This window comes from Octopus sinensis, linkage group LG2 (genome assembly GCF_006345805.1).
Source record: "Octopus sinensis linkage group LG2, ASM634580v1, whole genome shotgun sequence".
Taxonomy (NCBI): Eukaryota; Metazoa; Mollusca; class Cephalopoda; order Octopoda; family Octopodidae; genus Octopus; species Octopus sinensis.
Window position 1 is genome coordinate 187272805 of NC_042998.1, and position 27389 is coordinate 187300193.

General features: G+C 38.5%; 1 protein-coding gene across 6 annotated transcripts in view; it reads left to right on the plus strand.

The window, feature by feature from the left end:
* Nucleotides 1–15068: 15068 nt before the first annotated feature.
* Nucleotides 15069–27389, plus strand: part of LOC115223308 (ceramide transfer protein) — a 111387-nt gene continuing 99066 nt past the window's right edge. For 4 of the 6 annotated variants that reach the window (XM_029793847.2, XM_029793838.2, XM_029793854.2 and 1 more), the window contains exon 1: nucleotides 15070–15521. In XM_029793847.2, coding sequence (XP_029649707.1) covers nucleotides 15285–15521 — 237 coding nt within the window. In that variant the 5' untranslated portion in view covers nucleotides 15070–15284. Of the gene's footprint in view, nucleotides 15522–27389 lie in introns of all 6 variants that reach the window. The other 2 variants (XM_029793822.2, XM_029793860.2) reach the window with 2 other exon arrangements.

The following is a 27389-nucleotide window of genomic DNA, read 5'->3' on the forward strand; positions in this document are numbered from 1 at the left end:
ATTTTTGTCAGTGAACAGGTCGCGGTCTTAAAGAGACAAAAATCCGTGCTGAGATGCAGCACAGATTTTTGTCAGTGAACAGGTCACGGTCTTAAAGAGACAAAAATCCGTGCTGAGATGCAGCACAGATTTTTGTCAGTGAACAGGTCACGGTCTTAAAGAGACAAAAATCCGTGCTGAGATGCAGCACAGATTTTTGTCAGTGAACAGGTCACGGTCTTAAAGCGACGAAAGTATTTTGACAAATTAAAATTAAATGTTGAAGTGAATCGAACGGCTTTTGTGTGTTTCTTAAATGGCTTACAAACACCTTTCACGCTGCAATTGTTTTCGTCTCAGCACACGATCTCAGATCAAATCACTTGCTATGCAGGTACATCTCCATACTCAAAAGAATATCTAGGTGAAAGTCATCACTATTTCACTGTCGCAAGCTATAATTTCAAGGCAAATGACGTTAGTTATCATTACGTTAGTTATCATTACCATGACAATCATGGTTGCCTCCTACCATTTCTCCTTCATACTTCAAACTTTTTAACAATAAAAATATTTGTCCGCTGGCTGCAGACAATGACAAAAATTGATTATGCATTTCTTAATTAGGAAAAACACTGAAATTTAAAAAATTGTCTTTTCCCTGAAAAGGTTTCTAAACAATTATAATGATAAAGATTCCAACTTTAATTAGAGAAATTTTTGAAAACTGGAATTAATTTACTGAGCATTAATGCCTATGATTAGAGTGTTCTGGAAATGGCGGTGGTGGTGGTGGTGGCGGCGGCGGCGGTGGTGATGATGATGATGATGATGATGATAACAATAACACAAAAACAAATCACACCACATACCCAAGGCCCACAGAGCTGCACTTGGTGGTGCAGTGAAAGCATGCAATATAAATAAGACTACTGAATAATAGTAATAGTAGTGGTAATAATAATAATAATAATAATAATAATAATAATAATAATAATAATATAATAATAGAATAGAATAGAATAGACAACACAGTAGAAAGTGATAAGTGCAGAATCTGTGGACAAAACAGTGAAACTGTATGGCATATTACCAGCCAATGTCAGCCACTATCCCAGAAGGAATATAAGAGATGCCATGACAATATAGCCAGGCTTGTCCATTGGACGCTTTGCAACAAGTATGAACTTGACAGAGTGAAAAATTGGTATGATCACAAACCTGAAGGCATTGTCGAAAATAGAAATGCAAAGATCCTATGGGATGTTATGATTCAGTGTGACCATGAGATAGAAAAGAGGAAGCCGGGCATAGTCTTAATTGAGAAAGAAAACAAACTATGCTGGATCATAGATATAGCATGCCCAGCTGACAACAAGATATGCAGTAAGGAAGAAAGAAAAGTCGAGAGATATGACAGGTTAGCTTGGGAAGTTAAGCAGTTGTGGTCAATGAAAAAGGTAGCAGTAGTATCAATAATTGTCAGAGCCCTGGGAACAGTGAGCAAAATCTCAAGAAGTACATGGAACAAATAGGGGCTGCAATAAGGGTGGAGCACTTGCAGAAAACAGCACTACTTGGAACTGCTCAAATACTCCGGAAGGTGCTTGAAAAATAAGAGGTGTTACCTTAGTTCACTGGTAGTGAACAGCTGACACTGTAGTACATCTTCAGTGTTAGAAACTGTGCAAAGGCAATAATAATAATAATAATAATAATAATAATAATAATAATAGTAGTAGTAAGTATATTCAGTATAGCAGACAACATAAAAGAATTAATTAGCTTTAGCATGAAGAAATGGAAAGTAGATCTCTACTCAGGTGATACACTCTTAGGGAAAGTTAATATCAAAAGAGGAATTTTCCAGGGGGACTTGAACCCTTTAATATTTGTCTTGTGTTTGATCCCCCTCAGTTTAGTATTAAGGAAGGCAAAGGCAGGGTATCACTTCAGAAATAGTAAGGGAAAAATTAACCATTTGCTCTACATAGATGATCTGAAGCTTTTTAGTAATTTCCTTAATACAGACTGTAAGACACTTCAGCAAAGATATAGGCATGGAATTTGGTGTAGATAAGTGTGCAATATTAGTCATGAAAAGGGGACAGGTAGCCAACAGTGAAGGCATCCAATTACCAGATAGCCAGACATCAAAATCATTGAAAGGAGTCAAGAGTTATAAGTATCTAGGAGTATTAGAATGTGACAGAGTACTAACTATAGAAATGAAAACGAAAATTGAGGAGTACATCAGAAGCATGAAGAAGCTAATGAAGTCAAAGCTAAATGGTTTGAATCTAGTGAAAGCTGTAAATACTTGGGCAGTATCATTATTTTAGATACACAGCAGCTTTTGTAGATTGGACAAAAACTGAATTAGCAAAGCTAGGCAAAAGAACTAGGAAGGAATTCAATATGAATGGAGGACTCCACCCAAGGACAGGAGCAGCAAGATTATACTTATCTAGAAAGGAAGGTGGAAGAAGGTTAATATCAGTAGAAGACTGCGTTGAGTTAGCTAGAGTAAATATAGACTCCTATGTAAGTAATAGTGAAGAAAGTTTATTAAAAGCTGCTAGAGTCACAGTACTACATAAAGAAACCAAAAATTCAAACAAAGTTAAAAACCAGAAAAAAGAACAGAAATTATCTGACTGGCAAGAGAAAGTGTTGCATTGTAGATTCCCCAAAATAGTTGCAGCAAATAGTCGTTGTGAAACATGGCTATGGTTGCAGAAAGGAAAGCTGAAAGGGGAGACAGAAAGTTTGTTAGCAGCTGCACAAGATCAAGCATTAAGGACCAATTGGATAAAAGCCAAGATAGACAAAAACCAAGTAGATTCCCAGTGTAGGTTATGCAAATCACTTACTCATATAGTAAGTGAATGTAGCATGCTGGCACAAAAGAATACAAGACATGACAAACTAAGGAGAATAATCCACTAAGAGTTATGTAGAAAGCTAGGATTTGAACGTACTAATAAATGGCATGAACATGAACCTAGTAAAGTACTAGAAAGCAAGAAATACAAACAGAGTAATAGAAACTAGAAGGCCTGATTTAGTAGTAGTAGAATAGAAAGTACCAGATAATTGACTTTACAGACCCAAATGATGAAAATATCAATATGAGAGGTATAGACAAAATAGTAAAGTACCAAAACCTAGCCATTGGATTACAGAGACTATGGAAAATGTGGATAAAATGTATCCCAGTAGTTATAGGTGCATTGGGAACTATCGCTAAAGATCTGAACAGACAGATAGAGGAAATAGGCATAAAACCCAGTTTAGTACAGCTCTGGAAAACAGTGTTATAAGGGACTACAAGTATACTTAGGAGGGTTCTTGGCATCTAAGGTTACTTGTTGTAGCCCAATGTTAGGTTTGTTTTTTTCTTTTCCAACAGTTTAATCTGTTGTGTGCTTATGAAAATGATAATAATAATAATAAAAAATACCTGAACTCACAACATTTCAATCAGTCCGAAAGATAGCTCTGATAGCCACATCCACATCATATTGAAGAAACTTTCACTTCAACAGAACAACAGATAGTGCACACTCTGCATCCATCACACTCCTTATACAATCCCCCGCTCCATTAAAATAAAACAGCAAATACTTTTATAAAATGGATTCCTGACATTGTAACACATTACAGAACCAATAATTGACATATTTTAAATTCTATGCCCTTGCCACCCACACAGAACTTATTTTATTTAATCCTCTTCTAACATAAAACCATAAGAGATAAAAACATTTTTCCAGTAACGTAATACATTGTACATTGTGTACACTATAGACAACACTAAAATAACACCAGAATCAACAAAGCAGGGCTGTACCAAACTGGGTTTTATGCCTATTTCCTCTATCTGTCTGTTCAGATCTTTAACGATAGTTCCCAATGCACCAATAACTACTGGGATACATTTTATCCACATTTTCCATAGTCTCTGTAATCAAATGGCTTGGTCCTGGTACTTTACTATTTTTTCTATACCTCTCATATTGATATTTTCATCATTTGGGTCTGTAAAGTCAATTATCTGGTACTTTCTATTCTACTACTACTAAATCAGGCCTTCTAGCTTCTATTACTCTGTCGGTCTGAATGTTAAAGTCCCACAACACTGCTTTGCATTCACAAAAGACAACACAGTACATATCTGAGAAACACAGAAGTGCAGCTAATCACACAGCGGAAACTTGCATAAAACTGATTATAAATAATAACACTCTGGCATGGCTGTAGGTGCAGCATGGCTATACAGGCACACAAGCATGGCACTATAAGCTCTATGTGCACATATGTGCACAAAGTGTGCAACAAATTGCCATATAAGCTTGAGGTGAAGAATTCAAGCTGTGTTAAACTCCTGCAGCAGCACAATGCAGCTACAGACCATCAGTACAGGGGAGGACTATTATGCAGTTGGAAGAGCCACAAGAGTGTGTGTGTGTGTGTGTGTTTGTGTGTGTGCGTGTGTGTGTGTGTGTTTGTGTGTGTGTGTGTGTGTGTTTGTGTGTGTGTGTGTTTGTGTGTGTGTGTGTACATGCGTGTGTGCACGTGTGTATTTGTATTTGTTTCTCACTGCTTGACAACCAGTGTAGGTTTGTTTATGTCACCGTAACTTAGTTGTTCAGTAAAAAAAAATAAATGGGGAGAAATATAAATACCAGACTTATATCTCTAGGGTCAATTTAATTGACCGTGGCTACAGCTCAGCGACTGAAACAAATAAAGAATAAAAGAACTTTGGCATGAAAAACTCAATAAGGCCATTATCCAAGATTGACCAAAATCATCATCATCATTATTGTAGTCTAACATCCATTTTCCATGCTGGTATGGGTTGGACAGTTTGACAGGATCCAACAAATCAGCTCCCGTGTTTGCTTCAACCTGGTTTCTACAGCTGGTGCCCTTCCAAATACCAACTGCTTGACAGAGTGTACTGGTTACTTTTATGTGGCTCTGACACATGTAAGGCTGCCCAGTAAGTAGCAAAACAAGACCCCTCAAATGAAATGGTGTAGTATTGAGGTGGGGAGGGGATTACTCCAGGTGAAAAAGGGAGAAAATGATGAAAAGTTGTCAGGATTTATCCTCAAGTTACAAGAATGTGAACATTAGAGAAACAGTCCAGAAGATTGGACAGGGTGAATGGAGTATGAAAGGAGAGCAGCACATAGATGAAGGTGGGTGCAGATGGATGAAGGTGAGATGGATGGATGAAGGTGAGATGGATGGAGTTGAATGCAGTGAATGGTGGATATAAAAAAAAGAAAGCTCAGCATTGGCTGATAAACCCATGACTTGAGAACAAAGTGGTCCAAAGCAAAAACCTTCGGATGAGAACCTACCAAAAAATCATATAATGAAGCAGAGTACAAAGGAAAAAATGTTAGAGCAGAATGTATAAAATGTGTGGAGGTTGTGAAGAATGTGTTTCTGGCTGTTTGGTCATAATCAAAGCATAGTATGTAAACTGCCATAAAAGAGATAATGGTTTCAAACACTGGAAACTATGCCAGCATTATGGAATATACTGGCATATTCTATAAAAAGAGGTAGTACAAATACACAGGATACAATATTTATCCTACAAACAAGAGTGCATTTTACACTAAAAGCCAATCTGAGAGAGTTTCTCTCGTGGTATGTATTGCAGTATAGTTTGTTCTAAAAGAACATTCACATTTAATTGGGGATAAAATCTTACGTGGTAAGCTGGCAGAATCATTAGCACACTGTGCAAAATGCTGTAGTGGCACAAACAGTCAGCGCCATATTGGATGAGATCTCACGGCAGCCATTGCCATCTCTGAGACTGGAGCGAGCCCTCACCTGCATCCATTTGCCATGCGCGAGATCACAAGGCTTGTGATGGCAAACTGTATATAAGGGCAAAACAGATTGAGATTCTTCCTCACTTTTGCTGCCTCTCCTTTCCACCTCTTAGCAGCAGTGCTTGCTGAGTGCACTCCATTGGCTGGGCCTGTCTGTATGTTGTACCTCCAGAGGCAATGTGCCTGCACTAACAGAGCCACTACACAATGTACACAGCTAAAGATGGTTGCTGAGAGCAGCACACTTCACCTATCCTGTGAAACCTGTAAATAAACCACTTGTAAATAGCATTTGTACTTGAAGTCTTCTCTCTTCGTCTGCCGGAGCCTGAACCACACGAAGAACAAAAAGAGATAATGGAAGAAGGCGGTATTCTCCCGATATCGTAAACCTTGCCATCCGTTATAATGCTTAGCAGCATTTCATCCATCAATACGTTCTGAGTTCAAATTCTGCTGAGGTCAGCTTTGCTTTCATCCTTTCGGGATCAATAAAATAAGTACCAGTATAGCACTGGAGTCAATGTAATTGACTTACCCCATCTCTCACAATGCTGGCCTTGTGCCAAAATTTGAACCCATTATTAATACTGCTTCTGTTGCTAATAAATATGTGTTAATAAGACACAAAAATGACTATACTACAGGATGTGATGATTAAAACAAATTACATAATGATCATGATTATTATCATTTTTATGTCCACTTATCCATGCTTGCATGGATTAGATAGAATTAATTTTTCTATGGGTTAATGCCTTTAATGATTTCAACTCTCAGTGGCTTCCAGACATGTTTATATAGAAGACTGGAAGCAAAGGACACCACTTGAATAACAGTGGTACTCACTTACTACAATCACATGATGTCAAGACAAGAAGAGAAAAGCACACACACACATACACACAAACACACACGCACACACATATATATGTTGGAATGCATATGTGTCTATATGTGTGAAAGTATATATATATATATACTTTTACACATATAGACACATATGCATTTCATATACTTTCACACATATAGACACATATGTGTGTGTGTGTGTGTGTGTATGTGTGCATATGCAGATTCTATGAATGACGTATTACTTTCCCCATGCCTATTGGAGTAATTTTGGTTATTCAACAGTTTTTTCATAGCGTTTGTCTTAATAACTGATGAGATGCCGGAGCAGACTTCAGTCCCGGCATCCTAAACTCTGAGTTTTATAATGACAACCAACTTATTGTCACATATATTTATAGATAAATTCCTCTATTTTACATAATATCAAGGTCCCATTCATTCTTTTGTTGTCATATTATTATTAATATATATCATCATCATCATCATCATCGTTTAATGGCCGCTTTCCATGCTAGCATGGGTCAGACGATTTGACTGAGGATTGGCAAACCAGATGGCTGCGCCAGGCTCCAATCTGATCTGGCAGAGTTTCTACAGCTGGATGCCCTTCCTAACATCAACCACTCCGAGAGAGTAGTGGGTGCTTTTACGTACCACCGGCACGAGGGCCAGTCTGGCGGTACTGGCAACGGCCACACTTAAAATGGGGCTTTTTACGTGCCACCTGCGCAGGAGTCAGTCCAGCGTCTTGTTCACATGCCACCGGCACAAGTGCCAGTAAGGCAACACTGGTAACGATCACACTCAAGTGGTGCTTTTTACATGCCACCGGCACGGAAGCCAGACAGCTGCTCTGGCAGTGATCCCACTTGGATGGAGCTGTTAGCACTCCACTGGCCCGGGTGCCAGTCATCGAATTTGGTTCAATTTCGATTTCACTTGCCCCGCCCAAGGTGGTGCACAGAAGGGATTGAACTTGAAATCATATGGTTGAGAAACAAACTTCTTAACCACACGACCATGCCTATGCCTACAGAAATGAAAAAGAAAAAAGAAAAAAAATGGAAGAAAACGTCTCCTAAAAGGCATATTCATTTCAACATAGAACAAGGCATGTATAGCTAAAATGAACCAAGACATGAACTAAATATGAAATCCTATAAATAGAGACATCTAGAATGTAGGATTTAAAACATGCAATCAATATGTGCCAAGGGAATAATAAAAGCAATGAAGATAATTATATAAACAAATTCCAAGGATTTACACAATATGTACAGAAAATAGTATTACATGACACTGTAAATATATTACATGGAGTATTTTCTCAATCCAATAAAAAGCGATATCCCACAAAATCCAAACAAATTATTGCACGTAGCCAAAGCAAGCATTACTATGTGTGGTTGCACAATAAAACCTGAAGCAACAATAATGACTATGGAAGTGATAATAACGATTACTGAGATAGTTACAAAGCAATATATATTTGCATGGACACACACACACACACACACACACACAGTTGATTGAATAAAATCTGGTATATTTTATTGGTTCTAGAAATATGAAAAGCAAAGTCAACTTCAAAAGGATTCGATATCAGAGTGTAGAGTGACATGACTAAATTCCATGACTTATTTTGTTTGACACTCTACCAGTTCTAGCCCGTTCACCTTAATAATGTTATTATTATTAAGGATGATGATGATGATGATGACGACGATGACGGCGATGCTAATGATGATGATGATGATGATGATGATGGTGGTGGTGGTGGTGGTGAGGAGGAGGAGGAGGAGGAAAAGAAGAAGAAGAAAAGAAGAAGAAGAAGAAGAAGAAGAAGAAGAAGAAGAATATTGATAATAATAGGCAGTGGCTCTCATGGCTTCTGATCTTAACTGATTGGAAGTGTTATCATGTATATTGTTTTGTCTTGGTATAAAAGATGGGCTACAGCAAATATTCTGCTCAATACCACAGATTTGCTTGTCAGTTGTTTGACCGTAACCAGTTGAGCACGTCCTTTAGTGGCTGACAATATATGCATCTCTGATCATGAGCAGAAGTAGTCGGGGAACATCATAGCCATTGGTTGAGAGGAATTCTTTGAGGTTTAGATAATTCACCTTTGGAAACATGGGTGTTTCGTTTAACATCCTTAAACAACCTTTTCGGGGACCTGTAGAAAATTGTGACAAATGCACCAATCCAATCGTGGCCATTGCCAGCCTTGCCTGGCACCTGTGCAGGTGGCACGTAAAAAAACCCCACTACACTCACGGAGTGGTTGGCGTTAGGAAGGGCATCCAGCTGTCGAAACTCTGCCAGATCAGACTGGAGCCTGGTGCAGCCTTCTGGCTTCCCAGATCCCCGGTCAAACCGTCCAACCCATGCTAGCATGGAGAACGGACGCTAAATGATGATGATGATGATGATGGAACCTGACCCTTCCATAAGAATTGAGAAAGCAAACACTCCAATCTGGTCAGAGTTTTCTTAGGACAAGGTACAACTGCTAGGCAGTAGTACACTACCAAGGTGATATATGCATTTGCTACTTCTGCCTAGCCTTTCAGCAACAGCTTCCTTTCCGTCCATTTCTGGTTGAGCTTGGCCACCCTAGTCATGACCTCTTCCCAGTTCCTATCCACCCGGAGATCTGGTCCAAACCAAACTCCGAGTACTTTCATCATATCCTCAATCCAGCGACAGAAATCGCTGCTAGTTGACTTGCCTCTCCAAGAGCTTAGTTGCAGACCTTCTGACATGTCATGGTTTATGAGTGCTCCTGGGCATTCCTGAAATTCTTTCAGTATAGTGTCAATCTTTTCTATGTCTGAAGAGTCTGATGCCATGTCAGTGACATCATCCACGCATGCAGACACAGCTCTCCTGTGACCTAGTTCCAGTGGGATACCCCTCAAATTCTTCATCCTTCGCAGCAAGGGTTCTAAATCTAAAATATATAAAAGTGGGGAGAGGGAACGTTCTTGGGGTACTGAGCATTCAATACTGAAAAGTTCTGAGAGATTGTCGTGGATAGACCAATCAGGGATCACACAGGTTTGTGCATCCCCAACTATACTACTGACAACAAACGCCAGCCTTTTGGCAAGCATCTTAGCTAAAATTCTTAACTCAGGGTTGAGTAGAGTTAAAAGTCTGAAGTTTTCAATCACACCCTCATTGTTTGGATCCTTCCTCAGCAGCATCACCATTCCCCAACTCACACAACTGGGAATGCTTCCTGTCTGTTGCCAGGAGCAGTAGACATCTGCCAAAATCAGTGTAAACAAGTCTGATATGTGAGCATAAAGTTCATAGGGCATTCCATCCAATCCTGGTGATTTGCACCTGATGCAGTGACCCAGTACATCTTCCACTTCCTCCACTGAAATTGGCTTCTCATAGCACATGATACCCTTGTTTGATAGGTGTGGCATACCTTTGACATAAATTTTAAAGCCCTCTGTGTCAAGAATGCCACTCCTCGAAAAGAGGTTGGCAAAATGCTGCCGAAACACTATGCTCATCTGTTTGGAATCGGAGTGCACATGGCCACTGTGGACTGACAGAATGAATCCTAGATTTTTTTCCATGTTGTGCCTCCACTACCCAGGCCCAACCAACGGCTTTTGAGCCTTCATGTTTTAAGGCATGCACCCTAGCTCGGACAATGCAGCCTTCATGTTTTATGTCAAAGAAATGGTCAAATGCCATTCTTGCTGCCAGCACATCATTTTCAATTCCACTTTTATGTGCCTCTTCTAAGTTACTAACTACTTTATTTTCTATTCTGTTGTTTTCTAAAGCAATCTCTTTGCTAAAACTAACTGACACCTCTCTGATTTTCCTTTTTAAGGAGACCCACCATCTGTTTTTGATGATGGCTCCTGTCAATTCCTGTTTAAGTTGTCTGAGAGCTGTGTCTGCATGCACGATGATGTCACTGTCGTGGCATCAGACTCTTCAGACAAAGAAAAGATTGACACTATACTGAAAGAATATCAGGAATGCCCAGGAGCACTCATAAACCATGACATCTTAGAAGGTCTGCAACTAGGCTCTTGGAGAGGCAAGTCAACTAGCAGCAATTTCTGTCGCTGGACTGATCCAGGTCCCTGGGAAGGACGTGTTCAGCTTCCAGTAACCAGGTCCTAGTCTGATTGTTTTTCCCAAGTTGACCATAAAGATCCCAAATTTGTGATCTAAATAGCCAATGATCTGAAAATGCGGGCAACTTATATTATGCCTATCTACTAACCTAATAAAAACCCTATCTAAGTATGACCTGGATGATTTGACCAAGTCCACACTGGTGTATTTGGGTGATCAAAGCAAAGCCTGTCATACAGTTGGAAATGTCTGAGGAAGTTAGCAAGGCTTTTGTACCCCACTCTCCTATCCACTGCTCCTACATAATCTCTGCTTCTGTCTAAGATTCCATTCCAGTTACCCACTAACACTAATGAGTGAGATGTTCCTAGGAAAGTCTCTAGACATCTAAAGAAATCTGGCTGTCCAGCTCCTGTTGGGGCATAGACTGCCACTAGTCTGAAAGCTCTTCCATTGCTGTCTTTGCTGCTTACATCCAAGATCACCATCCTACCGAGCAGGTGAAGAAAAACCGTATTCACCTTCAAGTCAAGGCTTTTTCAAAAAAGCACTGTGGCACCATTTGATCCAGGTTGACCAGAGGTGATATAAACCTCGTAGACATCCAGAAGAAGAGCAAGCAATTGTGTTTCAGAAATCCTAGTTTTGCGAATGGCTACTGTGTTCAGACATAGTGACCTGAGGTTGTTGAACAGGTGACCCTGTTTCCATACTGCCCTCAGCTAACTGGTATGAACACCATCCAAAGTCAGTGGTTGAAGGTAAAAATGTCACCATCTTCTGGGATTTTCAAATCAACATTGACAAAACAATCCCGGATAATTGACCAGACATAATTATTACAAACAGACAAGAAAATACATGTGGACTGATAGATGTAAGTGTCCCCACTGATAAAAATATATCTGTAAAGGAATTTGACAAGCTTAGTAAATATAAGAATGGCACTTTAAAGCAAAAACGGTTCCTGTTATCGTAGATGCCTTAGGTATGATAAAAAAAAAAATGGATGTCAGAAACATCTCGACAACAGCCAAATCCTTAAAAAAAACCCTATTGATTTAAATGTTTGTGTTGTATTATATGAATGTATTTCTAAACTGCCCTTCCACTCCCCTTCCCCAAGCTTTCAATTATATTTCGGCATCTCTTAACCTTCATTTGTCCTAGGGTGCTAGTTGTGACCCAGCAAGTGACTGCACCAACCATACAGATTTTAAAAAAATACTACTAATAATAGTCCTTTCTTATTTCTTTACTGCCCACAAGGGGCTACACACAGAGGGGACAAACAAGGACAGACAAACGGATTAAGTTGATTATATTGACCCCAGTGCGTAACTGGTACTTATTTAATCGACCCCAAAAGGATGAAAGGCAAAGTCGACCTCAGCGGAATTTGAACTCAGAACGTAACGGCAGACGAAATACGGCTACGCATTTCGCCCGGCGTGTTAACGATTTTGCCAGCTCGCCGCCTTTTAATAGTCCTTTCTACTCTAGGCCCAAAGCCTGAAAGTTTTGGTGGGAGGGAATAGTTGATTACATCGATCCCAGTGCTCAACTGGTACTTAATTCATCAACCCAGAAAAGATGGAAGGCAAACATCAACCTTTGTGGAATTTGAACTCAGAACATAAAGATGGATGTGATGCCAGTAAACATTTTGTCCAGCGTGCTAATGATTCAGCCAGCTAGCTGTCTTTAAACATTATACTGAAAGAGCAGGTATTGTGAGTTAAACATAGTTCTGTGTAGCCATCAGAAAGTAATACTCAAGAGTAGCCTGTCTTTTGTCTTCACAAATAACACTGAAAATGTGCAGAGAACAACTTCTGCTACATTCCAGGGAGAAAAACTAGAAGTAGTTGATAGCTTCCATTACCTAGGTGACCAAGTCAGTAGCGGGGGAATGTGTGCTGAAAGTGTAGCTGCTAGAATAAGAATAGCCTGGGCTAAGTTCAGAGAGCTCTTACCTCTACTGGTGACAAAGGACTTCTCGCTCAGAGTAAAAGGTAGACTGTACAATGCATGTGTACGAACAGCCATGCTACATGGCAGTGCCGTGACTGCTGAGGACATGCGTAAGCTCACAAGGAATGAAGCCAGCATGCTCTGATGGATATGTAATGTCAGTGTGCATACTTGACAAAGTGTTAGTGCCTTGAGAGAAAGGTTGGACCTAAGAAGCATCAGATGTGGTGTGCAAGAGAGACGACTGCGCTGGTAAGGTCATGTGGCGAGAATGGATGTGGATAGCTGTGTGAAAAAGTGCCACACCCTAGCAGTTGAGGGAATCTGTGGAAGAGGTAGACCCAGGAAGACCTGGGATGAGGTGGTGAAGCATGACCTTCAAACACTGGGCCTCACTGAGGCAATGACTAGTGACCAGGACCTCTGTAAAGTGAGTGGTGTTAGGGAGGGCATCCAGCTTTAGAAACCAAGATGACACTGGAGCACAACATATACCTGTAGCTTGTCAGATCCTCTCAAACTATTCAATCCATACCAGTATGGAAATTGGATGTTAATTCACGACGAGGTTGATGATCTTTTCTTTTATAACTACAAGGGAACACTGACTGAGTGGACATTAATGGTGTATGTTACAAAGAGTGTGGGGTTTACACAGAAATCAAATGAATGGAAAGAGAAAATGACAGAATACACAGGAGACTAACATATGACAGAATCCTAGGAGAGGAGGACTGCTGCCTAGGGCCAACCAAGGAACCCCACAGATTCAGGATTACTCTGACTAACAAGAATTAGTGCCTTTTCACAGATCTATTGCCTACTATACTGGCACATGTTGAGAATACTCTATTCACCCAGGCCAAGCTGTCTGCTCTAATCTTCCTTCAGTAGATAATAGAAGCCACCACACAACTTCTTTCACCATGGCTACCCGATAGAAAACCTGCCTGCTTTTTCTGGTCAAAGAAAGTTGGCAGGCAACTATCAGCTTCATTGCCCAACTAGTCAAAGGCTATGAACACCCACATAACATTTCAAAATCAGGTACCCAGTTTTGGCTTTAGTTTTATCCAGTTCTACAACTCTGTCAAAGAGATGAACTTTGAGAAAAGTGCCCGACAAAAGGCAACCACATGTGCTTACAAGTGAGGAAGTCCATGAGATACTAAAGCCTTAGCATATCATAGAGGGTGTTGGCAGGAGATTAACCTTCTGACCAGTTAAACACACCCCTTTCACAAAAAGCAAAAGAGCAGCTGCTCCAATCTAGTCAGATAAAAAGAGGGACAGGTCATGAGATTTAGGTTGTAATTTATGATGGTGGCTATGCTTGTGTTCACTGCCCTTGCTTGATCTTTCAAAGATAGCTTCCTCTTAGTTCTTTTCCTTTGTTAGATTTGCTAGGCTCAAAGCAGTTCAGTTCCTATTGTGTTTGATGGCATGGGCTTACCTCTTCAAGTGCCAAACTAGAAGCCTATCAACTTGTCTTGGTTTAAATTTTACTCCTGTTACTGCATGATAATCCTTTACAGTGATATGAACCACTTCAACCCCAGTGATATCTGTCAATAGCATGATGACAGGATTCACTTATGCCAAGCACAGCTCTCCTGCATCCCAGATTGAATGAGACACCCTTCAAAAACTCATGCTTCCACAAGTGACTCAAAGGTCAGTATATACTGAGAAGATGAGAGGATATCCATGATGGACTGAATATGTGCTTTGAATAGATTAAAATAAATACTATAATAGATTATTTATATTTTTATTTCTGATGCTTCAAAGATCTTTTCCCTACTTACATTCTATCATCATTCAGTATAAATTTCTTTCTGCAAAACTTCTGCCAAAGAATGCTGGCACTATTAAAAATGACATTTCTCATAGTAAGTACACTGTCAGGCATCTAGAACCAGTCTATTTCTTCTCCCCAAGGACTTATACAATATTTTCTGCAATGCATTTCTCCTTTAAACACATTTACTTCTTATGATTAGTAGGTTAACTCAAAGTTTGGTGCTTATATCAATCAAAAAGATTTACATGCTACAAAAATTTTCATTTAATTGTTTTCAGAATTTCCTACAACATCCCCTAAATGAAAAATATTTTCTAATATATTTACAGCCAAGAGATATCCTTCTTTTAATTCTTTTCAGTTATTTTAAATATAAAAAAAAAAAACTATCGAATTTCAATGTAACTATCAACATTTTTCACGCGCTACAACACGAGTTACTGACACTTGGAATTCTTGAAATTCTCTCAATAGACACTTGGTGGCGTTGTCTACCAGTTACGTCATGTGCACGTTTAAGATGGCGCTAACATAGTGACGTCTGTTTGTACTCGAGGAGCGCTTCTCTTCGCTGTGTTTTTCTCTAAGTTAAACCAGATCTATCGGTAGTACACCACTACTTTGTATATATGAGTAAACTCGCCCGGCAAAAATACTTATTCATTTAGCTGGGGGAATCTTTTGTTTCCAAAATGTCGGAGGAGAGAGACGTGCTTAGTATCACAGACGACGAGGAAAACGATGAGTTCGAAGATGAAGGCCACTTGCCAGAGAAACACGGCACTCTAAGTAAATGGACTAACTATCTTCATGGTTGGCAGGATCGGTACGTTGTGCTTAAGGATGGTACTTTCAGTTATTTCAAATCCGCCTCCGAAACAGCCTATGGATGTAGGGGCGCTGTCAGTTTAAACAGAGCCTGTGTGACGGTAAGCAATTATCAACTTTGTCATTTGCTGTCTCCTATTTTATTGTTAACTTAAATCTCATACAACAACACTCTACAGAAACCTTTCTTGGAGCAAGATATGTTTTTTTTTGTAATGTTAAATAAAAAAACACCCCCCGCCGAAATGGATTTAAGAACAGCTGACTTCAGTTTTATTTTCGATTTGTGGATAAAAAAAAATTAAAAGCGAAAACATTTCTTTGACAAGGAATGGGTGCGGCTTGTAAGCTTTATTATTTTCGTTGTAAATTATTCTCTTCATAATCGTTTGGTGGAATTCCTGTCCGAACTTCTAAAGTCTACATTTTCTTGTAAAGTTGTTTGAGGAAATTTCCGTTCACCCTCTCTCTCTCCGTTTTTCATTCGTCATATATATATATATATGTAGGTCCCGGGTTGAGTCGGGGTTAACCACAGTAAATAAGGTACTCAATACATAGCAGAGTAAATTAATTTATTTTATAGAAGGAGCTTCTACAGGACTAGAACTGTTTCATGATTTCTTTTGAATGAAACAGTTCTAGTCCTGTAGAAGCTCCTTCTATAAAATATATATATATATACAAATTGAGATAGGGGTTGTAAATGCAACCCTCCATGGGATAACATATATCCAATATACTGCTCTAGTGAAGTACCCAACAAAGTTGTTTAATAAAGTATGTGATTGAGTATTATCTGGTAATTGATATTTGATTTTGATGTATTTCTCCATTTTCTTATCTTGTGTATATATATATATTATATGTGTGTGTGTCTCGATGTAAAAGCTGTTTGTCCTGGCCATGTGAATATCTACAATCCGCCCACAGCACTCTTTGTCCTATCTTTTTTTTTTCAAGTGTCGCCATGTACATTAATAATGGTGACCGTCTTACTACGTGTCCGTAGTGTCAAAGTTCCTCTGTTCCATATAGACAATTGTTTCCTCCCACTTGTGGTTACATTCCATTCATCAAACTTTTCACCAGAAAGCTCGTTGCTTTTTTTCAGTAACCTCTGAACAATCAACTCGACCATAGTTTTCAGTTCTGGCCTCACTGATTGAATTTAAAAACCCACAAAACATACGATTTTATTATATATTTTTTTTTTTAGGATCAGATTTTCCTATTAGAAATAAATACACGAAACATTAAGATAAACTTGAATAGTTCTGTGCTAGTTATCGTTGAATTGTTCTCGATTCCCATGTAATGTTGATCCTAATAATAATAAATCTTACTACTACCACCAATAAATACGGAGTTTTAAAACTTTACCGTCCCCGATTCCTTTGCTTGGCAGTTAAACTTTGTCTTGATCTGTCCTCTGTATATTAGCTTCAACCCCGCCCTCCAAATATCTGGAATTATTCCTCCGAGTAACTTGATAGCCCTCCCCCCCATGACGTTTCCATCAGCAACAGTAGCGCCTTCACACGAAACATTAAATTCCTTCCTCTGTCAAATTAAAATTCTCCTAACAACTTTTTTTTTTTGCAACACTTCTACCTTGTTATTTTATATTTTTAATGCTGTAAATTCGTCAACAAGACACTGTATTAATCGTAGGTCCTTTTATTTAGGTACCAGTAATATCCTACTGTTGATTAACCGACCATATTTCCACTTTGCTCTTTACAAACATTGTGTATGGCAAAATATCATGAAATTTGTAAGATTACCCGAATTAACGTCAGCAAAATATTTCGTTATAGTTCAGTGTTTGTATACAGGTTATGTAGGCTAGTGGTATATCCTAAGCTATCGCGGCCTACTGAGAACTGAAATAAACAGGTTAGAGAGAGATCTACGTCTCTGTTTACATTTAAGGTGTGTTTATTTCGTACAAGTTTCGGTATATATATATATATATTTTTTAAAACTGACACAATGTTCTTTTGTTGATTGCGCGGTAAACCAATGTCTCCAAGACGCTTCAGGTGTTTGTTGTTTCAACTTTTATGGTTGATTTTTCTTTTATTGTAAAGCACTCATTTGTAAGAATGGAACGTGTTTACTGTGTTAAGAACATTTTACATTTTTGTCTAGACACAAAAGGTCGTGTATTTTTAGAGCTGGGAAATGGAATGTTGTGAGGTTCATGCATTTCTCGAAACTACTAAGCTAGCTGCGCGAGTGAAGTGAACTGATATCACTTGGGAATTGAAAAAGCGGTTTTGGCTGGCCAAGTTCTTACCTTTCGTTTCTTCAACCAGGTCCACCATCGTATTGTTGTTGTTGGTGTTGATGGCATAGTGAAAATGGTAAAGCGTTGGACAGAGTGCCTTGCAGTATGTCGTCTGTCAACAGCCTTAATTCAAATTCCCGGTCATTCTCTCAGAATGGAAAGAATGAGTACTATACATGTATTTATTTTGATTCGATCGATAATTTTCCTTACCTATGAATTTTAGTCAAGAAGTCATTATTAAACATTGTCACCTCACCGAATTCGGAATCTTTGGTTTAGCCTGTGTAACAGATTTAGAAAATAAATACATACTGTTAACCCTCATCAAACCATTGCCAGTGAATATCGTAGAAATAAAAATTACAAAAAAATCAATATATTTTGCCAGAATTATGAAGACTGCATTGCGAGTAAAACCTATCAATTGCATCAATCAATCCCCGACAATTTGTTTTCCTGAGATTATTTCACAACACCACCACGAACACAGTTGTGATAGATCCAAAAACCTGTTTCATATCTTATCCGAGGGGTGTGGAGTACTTGACCGATTGATATATGTAGGTGGTGCCAGTTTAGCAGGATTATAGCTGAAACGCTTGTTGTTCTCAAGTAGCTAAATAAAAAACTAAGTGACATTTCCTATTCCCAGTTTTATGATATTAAATGCAAATTTGAGTTTGTGCTCTTGATCAGTTATTACTCTTATAATATTTACGAAGCGTCATACCTTATACCCATCCATCCATCCATCAGTCAATCGACCACAGTCTAGTTTTAGAATCGAAGAGAATTCTACATGTAGTTACATTTTGTTTACAAAAAAATAGTATCTACGGTGTCATAAGATGCAATAAATACACAACTTCAAAGGGATCTTAAAAAGAACCAGTCAGCTAAAACCAGATCCCTTGGATTCCAGATTTTATCATTACTAGTACGATTGCTTTATAGGCAAGATATTCGCAGTGTACCCTATTTTTTCCTCTCTCTGTGCAGAGATGAGGGGCGGCGGTTTACATTAACTATGCTTTTGTTTAATCCATCATGGAGTTCTGTGTAAAGTTTCCATGTTTCTTACACACACACAGTTTTTACTAATATACATACATACACGTATTTTCTAAGACATGGAGTTCGTAATTTTAACTTTTTATTTGCTTATTTCTTTATTTTTGGTTCACATTACATACATTCCATGGTTTCTCTACTGTCGAACATGCAGCGTGTTACATTTGTTACAAAATTTCACACCCCTCACTCGACTTTTTCTCAGTTAAAGTCTCGATTTTTCTCTCTCAGCTCTCACGAAATAAAACAAACAGTCGCCACTCACTAAATCGACACTACCTCTCTCTCTTGACACACATATATATATTGCCAGTGACTGTAAACAACATGCAAGTTGTATATATGAATATTGTACTTAAAACATTAATCGCGTACGCTTTTATTCATACTTGTGTGTTTTGGGGGTGGGGGTGGGGGTTTAAATAAGCATAGTATGGCTGAACTACAAGGACCCCGGTTCAATTCCACTGGCTGGCACCTTAGATATGTGTAATTTTCTATAGCCTTGGATTGATCCATAGTTTGTGATTGAAATTGCGTAGAAAGAAACTATCTAAGCCTGACGGGTAGATTGTACCCGTAATTCAAAAGGAACAGCCTTGTCGCAGAGTATGATGCTGTTTCTGCTTGAATAAAAGTGCTCTTATCCGGAATCTTCAGCCAGGAGCAGATTATTCTATTAATCTAGTTTGCCATATATATATATATATATCGTCCAACCCATTGCTAGCATGGAGAACGGACGTTAAATGATGATATATATATATATGTGTGTGTGTGTGTGTGTGTGTATGATATACACGAGGGCGTGTTGAAAAGTCCCTGTCTTTGGGAAAAGGAAATACTGGAGGATTAGTTAATTATCATTTCATGCAATATATTCCCCTCGGATTCACACTTATTGCAGCGGTCCTTCAGTTTTTCTAAACCCTGTGAAAGAACTAGGAAGGTTTAGCCTCCAACCAGGCTTTTCACAACACCCTTAAAGCCAGGACCCTTTTAGCACCTCTCGTGTGTGTATATATATATATATATATATATATATATATATATTTAATATTATATAGTGTATTTGTATATATCATCGTTGTTTTATTGCCTACATTTTCATACATGAATGAGTCTAATAAATTCTATTGAGGCAGATTTTCTACGGCTGGATGACCTTCCTCTCACAAACCTTATTTGTTTCCAACTAAGGTAATATTTTCCTATGGAAGATTGGAAACGAACAGCACCACTTGTAAGAAGGTGATGCATGCTTGGGATCATCATGCATACAAACACATGCTCCTGTGTAATATATATATATATAAAACTAAACCCACTCAGAAGGGCTTGGTTGGCCAGGGGCTGTAGAAGAGATAGTCATATAACAGAGAACAATTGGAAGTTTATATAGGACAGCTTACTGAGGGCTACAGACCAAATCTGTGGTGGTGCAAAGTTCCATTCAAACAAAATGTAACATGGTGTTTGGACAGAGAGGCAGAGAGACATAAAAATGAAAAGAAAGGCATGTAAACATTGGAAGAATGAGGTTAGCCGAGATCATACTTGGTAGCTGGAAGAGAAGCAAGCCGACAGGTTCTCTTAGCAAAAGAAACAGCAGAAAGCAAGAGGTTTGCCAATACTGTACAGCTTGAGGGCCACACACACAATCATTATCATTATTTAGCGTCCGTTTTCCATGCTAGAATGGGTAAGATGGTTTGATTGGAATTGGTAGCCCAGGGAGCTGCACTGACTTCAGTCTGTTTTTGACTTGGTTTCTACAGTTAGATGTTCTTCCTATATATATATATATATATATTGTGTGTGTGTGTATCATCATCATCATTTAGCGTCCGCTTTCCATGCTAGCATGGGTTGGACGGTTCAACTGGGGTCTGGGAAGCCAGAAGGCTGCACCAGGCCCAGTCTGATCTGGCAATGTTTCTATGGCTGGATGCCCTTCCTAACGCCAACCACTCCGTGGGTGTAGTGGGTGCTTTTTATGTGCCACCGGCACAGGTGCCAGATGAGGCTGGCAAACGGCCATGGTCGGATGGTGCTTTTTACGTGCCACCAATATATATATATATATATATATATATATATATAGTAAATCTCCAAAGAACAAACACAAAAAAAACAACTTGAGGAAAGCTCTTCTTCAGGAAAAAAAAGTAAAGTCCAATAGAAAAGGAAGACGGAGGGAAAAAAAATCACCAATGATTCACATCTGGTTACATTTTGAAAATATATATACAGTGTGTATGTATGTGTGTGTGTGTATGTATGTATATAAAATCTCATTGTCAACTTTCCATGCTTATGTTGGTTGAACAGATAATCCCAGTCAGCCAGTCATTTCTATTTGGAAACTGTTGCTACCATAGACTTGTACTTGTATTTGTTGTGTCACTTGGTTTCTATGACTGGCTGTCCTTCTTATCACTTTACAGAGTATACTTGAAGCATTTTTTCATGGCACCAATATCAGAGATATTGAATAATCTTCAACAAGATGAGACTAAAGGGACTTCACAATCCTACGCTTGCTCTTCTCTGTCAACCACTTTACAGGGTACACTATTTTGTGGTATAGCACAAGAGAGGTTGTTTTGCTCATCAGTCATTCTGGAGATGGACGTGAAGGGGTTTCTGACATAGCACTAGCACTAAAAGGGGAGGTGCCCTGCACACAGTAAAAGTCAAAGTTATTCAGTAACCCAAGATCTGTAGATGGAACTGGGAAATTGAAGAAAGTGCAATGACAGCAGAATAGCTAGAAAATTGGTGGGTGAGAGGGGCAAGAGAGGTGTGTGAACACACACACTCATACATATGTATTTATATAGACCTACACATCTGTCTTGCTTATGTATTGTGTGTATGTGTGTGTAGTCACTTTAATAAGTGATTGACTGCTCTTAGCCCTAATGGAAGTACAGGAAATTTAGGACTATAAACTGGATTTATAAATGAGTAAAGCTCCTTAATATCCTTTTAGTTGCATACTTTCTAAAATATCACTAGCACTTTCAATCCACCACTTACTTTTCATAGTTCTGCTTTCCTTCTGAATCTATAACTTCTCAGTTTAATATTGGGCCCATAATTTTTTGTTTTGATAGTTTTATCCTCTTTGCTTTGTGTATACTTAATATACTTTTTAAATACTCATCAAACCAGTCCTTGCTTTGACTTTTTATAGCTACCCCTCCTACTTTTGAAATTTGATTTTTGGAGACATTTAGCAATACATTTCCAATACTTACTTGTACTTGTGACGGCGTTCAACCAGGGCGGGTTGAGCTGGCTTGTCTGGTCCTAATGGCATCACGAACCATGGTAGCCCACACTCAATGGTCCTGTGCGAGGTCACTAGAGATAGCGAGCCATTCGTGGTTCCATCTGCGCAGACTGACCACTTGCGGACCCTAAAGTCCAACCCTTCCTCAAAGTGGTAGGGTGGTGTAAATGGGCAGTGTCAGAGCTATGCCGTCGGGAACTTCGGTTCCTGGTAGGGCTACCCAAGGTGGATTGGTCTGGCACCGAGCAGTATTAGGGCCGCAGCCTTGCCAACGGGGCTCTGGTGAAAATTCCAAGAGGCGTCTGATCGGCAACTGGCGGCTTCGAGGTCATTCTGTCCCTGCATCTGTGGAAACTCCACAGCAAACAGAGTGTCTCGTCACTCAGGGTCTGCATGCGGGATGTCAGGGACCGCTTGTGAATTCAATATTCCCACGAAACTTCTTCTATGAATTCTACTACTACATTTCCAATGAATTGAAACTTGTCTCTTTTGCTTCATAGGACTTTCCTATATGTTTGTAATGTCATTTTAGGTGTTCAAAATTTCTTATTTTGAACCTTCAGCTTACAAGACTGTCATTAATGTCAGTGACATCTCTCACATCATTCAAATCTTTCCTTCTAGTTAGATCTCAATGAATCATGTTACATTGTGAATCTTTTGATATTTAACCCTTTAGTGTTCGCATTATTCTGCCTAAATTAATCCTTTTTCATCCACATTGTTTTGAACTAATCATGCATTATCTTGTAGCTATGAGATTTTGAAGAGGTAGCTGTTAATTTTTAAGATGATATTGTAGGGCTGGTGTGAGAGACCAGATATGGCCAGTTTAAATGCTAAAGGGTTAAAGAACATGCTGCTAGTAGTGAATTTCACTGTGCACACACATGGTGGATTCTCTAGGCTGTTTCAGCATATGTAATGTGTTGTCCTGTTAGTTATACAATCAGCTGAATGACATGCTCATTGAATTAAAATGCAGAGTAGCTGAATATTCCACAGACGTGTGTACACATGATGTAGTTCCCAAGTAAAATCAGCATATGACAGTGACTGGACAAGGGCAGATATTTGAATTTTAGATATAATCCCCCTATCTGATGAGTTTTTACCCAATTTCCACCTTCCTAGTTTCATTCACAATGCTTGGATCAACCCAAAGCTTATGACAAAGCATTTGTGCAGAATGTCATGCAGTGGGATTGAAACTTGGACATCATTGATGCAAAGCAAATTCCTTAACCACTCAGCTATGCCTTCATCCAGGCATTGATTAATAAAATAAATTATTGTAAAAAATTCTAATAAATAGTTTGTATTGTTTTATACATATGTGTATGTATGAAGGGGCATAGCCAAGTGGTTTGGGTGTTGGGTTAATGATTGTAGGATTGTGTATTTAGTCCTTGGAGTGGGTGGCATCATGTTGTATCTTTTAGCATGGCACTTCATTTCATTTCTGTCTACTCAGATGAAATTGAATACCAGTTGAGTACTGGTGCATGTGGTGGTCGAGACAATGGAATTTACCATGAAGTACGCCAGACTTCACGGTCCATCATGGCATTATGGAGGTCCTGTTGCTGGATGCCTGTATCCCTGGAGATTACATCAGGGTAGGAGAGTGTGCGCCCTCTGGTATTGCGAGTAGATGGCTTCCAGAGGAGAAGAGTAGAAATTACCTCTTTTTCGGTGCAACTCTCAATCACTAGTTGGGCTGAGGGTTACATATCTATGTCTGTCTGTGACTACATAAGCACTTAAATCAATTAAGGAAAGATTGGTACATTACCAGGTCATGTTCACTTGTGAGTGATGTTAATGTTTTTGGTTATATATATGAATGAGAGAGAGAAAGAAAATAAAGAAAACAGATGTTTGTTTGTAAATTTAGTTCCATAAACTCTCCAATTTTGATTTTTTTTTTCTCTCTCTGTACTTTGTGATCTTTTTAGCCAGTAAAAGGAAGCTTGAAATGAGTTCTCTACGCAGTTTTTTCTGTTAATATATAAGAATGGGCATTCTAATATTGTTTATAAATATATATATCATGTATTTTAAATTGCACTAATATGTATATATATATATATAGACCCCCTTTGGTCATGAATGACCATTGGATTGCACCTAGAAAGTTAGTGTCCAAGGCACAAGTCTGGGCAAGGTTGTTTGTGGAAGGCCAGCCGTCGCCCATGCATACCAGCCTCCCCTCTCCACTCCACTGATGTTATCCAAGGGAAAGGCTAAGGCCGATACAGCTTGGCACCAGTGATGTTACAACTCTCTCTCTCTCTCTATATATATATAACCAAGAAAAAAAGCAACAAGAATGGATTAGTAGTTTAGTACAATTGTTTCATACGAAACAGTTGTACTAAACTACTAATGCATTCTTGTTGCTTTTTTTCTTGGTTATAATCACCCCAAATTATTTTATGGTTAATACCATAAAGAATTCTGGTGCATCTAAGTTAAGTACCATATTCATTTGAATTCATTGGAATTCATTTGAATCTTAATTATTTTGCTGAAATATATATATATATATATATATATATATATATATATATATATATATATATGTGTGTGTGTGGAGGTGCAATGGCCCAATGGTTAGGGCACCGGACTCACGGTTGTAGGATCGCGGTTTTGATTCCCAGACCAGGCGTTGTGAGTGTTTATTGAGCGAAAACACCTAAACCTCCACGAAGCTCCGGCAGGGGGTGGTGGCGATCCCTGCTGTACTCTTTCACCACAACTTTCTCTCACGCTTAGCCAGCGGGGTGGTATCACTTGAAGGCTAAAAAACAGTGCAAAGCGCATTGTGACCAGCGATGTGTAGCAACATCTGATAGCTTGGTCGGTCATGGTCATGGTGATATATATATATATATATATATATATATATATATATATAAAGTAATACAAACTATTGATATGTTAGTTACTCTGCTTTCATGTTTTAATTGGTGGTTAATTAGGCTTTAATGGAAGTTGTTTACTCAACAGGATTTTTAGATGTTACTATAATGTAAACATTCGCAAAAGAAGTTTTGTTAGACCAGTACAGGGAAATAGTAGTTACATGGGGTATAAATCTAAATGAGTAAAAACATTATTTCACTTTCTGTAGGTGCCTGAGAAAAACAGACATAGATAGGTAGATATAATGGAAAACAATGGAAGTTAAGAAATAGTAGAGGGGAAAAGGAAGAAAAAATGATAATGAAAAGTCAGGTAAAGGTGTTTTAGATAAAGTATATTCAATTGAAAAAAGATAAAGTCAGTGTGTGTGAGTGTATGTATCTATTTTATCACCAATGATATTCTGAAATATTGATCTACAAAAGTTTTATTTTTTGGTTTTTGAAAGTTTTAAAAATTACAATCGAGCAAGAGTAGCATCCATTTCTGATATTGGTTTCAAATTTTGGCACAAGGCCAGTAATTTCAGGGGAGGTAATAATTCAATTACATAGACCCCCCAGTGATCAAATGGTACTTATTTTATCGATAAGGCGGCGAGCTGGCAGAAACGTTAGCACGCCGGGTAAAATGCTTAGCAGTATTTCGTCTGCTGCTACGTTCTGAGTTCAAATTCCGCCGAGGTCGACTTTGCTTTTCATCCTTTCGGGGTCGATTAAATAAGTACCAGTTACACCCTGGGGTCAATATAATCGACTTAATCCGTTTGTCTGTCCTTGTTTGTCCCCTCTGTGTGTAGCCCCTTGTGGGTAGTAAAGAAATAGGTACTTATTTTATCGACCCTGAAAGGATGAAAGGCAAAGTTGACCTTGGTGGAATAGCTTTTTCTGTAGTAGATGTAAATGAAATATGTTTAATTTCTGTGATGTTTTAGCTTCTTTATACAAAACATTTACACATTAATTAATATTAGCCAAGATGCATATACATATTCCATTTCTGACTGCATGCTACCCCACAACACATCTACCAATGACAAACATCATCTAAAAGTTTGAGACATAATGATTAAATTATTATGAAACATAATCCACAAATCAATCTTCTCAGTTATACCACATCTTTGTGTAAATGAGAATCATATTCCACTCTCCAATATGCTGTGATAAATCATATGAGCTGCAATATGACAATCTGAACATGTGCTATCTCTACTCTCCATCTGTTGGGAAAATTGATGGGAAAATTGACTCAGAGTATGACAATTCTTTGTCCTCTGCACTTATTGCAACTTAGCACAAAGTTTGCAGATCTTTTGAGCCATTGCTGCTGCAGTCATTTCTATGAATATGTGCCCCTTATGCTTCTCCAGTAGGATATGAGTTGTGTTTTTTTGAATGTTATAGTAGTGCTCTGGGGTTTTATATATGTGACTTGATGTTTGGTGGTAGCCTTTCATGTGAAAGGCGGCGAGCTGGCAGAAACGTTAGCATGTCGGGTGAAATGCATAGCCGTATTTCGTCTGTCGTTACATTCCGAGTTCAAATCCCGCCGAGGTTGACTTTGCCTTTCATCCTTTCGGGGTCGATAAATTAAGTACCAGTTACGCACTGGGGTCGATATAATCAACTTAATCCGTTTGTCTGTCCTTGTTTGTCCTCTCTGTGGGTAGTAAAGAAATAGGTAGTTTTTCATGTAGTGATAGGAACTGTAGGTGTTGTTGACTAAACTGTGTTCCTACTTTGGATGTCTTGATGATCTTTCATTTTTGTTACATATATTTTGTTGTTTGCTTGGTGTTGCATTATGTGTAAGTTATTTGAAGTTGTTCTAGTGACATGGGGTGTGGCTATAGTTTTTGTTGATACTAATTATACTATATAATGTTTTACTGTTTTGCGGTTTATGTTAGAATGTCATTTTTCCTGTTTATCTAAAGCTTTTTTTTCTCTCTGTTTCGCAGTTTGATACCAAGTTATATTTCAAGTTATAATTAGTTTCTGTATGTCGTTTGAAGTTATCCTTTGTTTACATGAAATTGGCCATTTCTGCTGTTTAATTGGGCTTGTATTTTTTAATGTTGTCATGTGGAATATTTATATCACATGCTTAGAATTTTGATGAATGTATGTACTGCAGTGTCTATGTCAGTGATTGTTGTATTCTTAAATTCTAAAAACTTTGTATCTTGGTGAAACTTAACTCTTTTTTTTTTTTTTTTTTTTGGTGGAGAGATGTTTGTAAAAGTGTTTTTGTTTTCTTTAGGATGTGCAGGTGTATTGTAATAATTATTAGGTGGTCTGAAGAAAGAAGGGGAGTTGTTTACCAGTTTGATATTTTTGTTCATGAATATCTCACTGTGATCATCTTGTC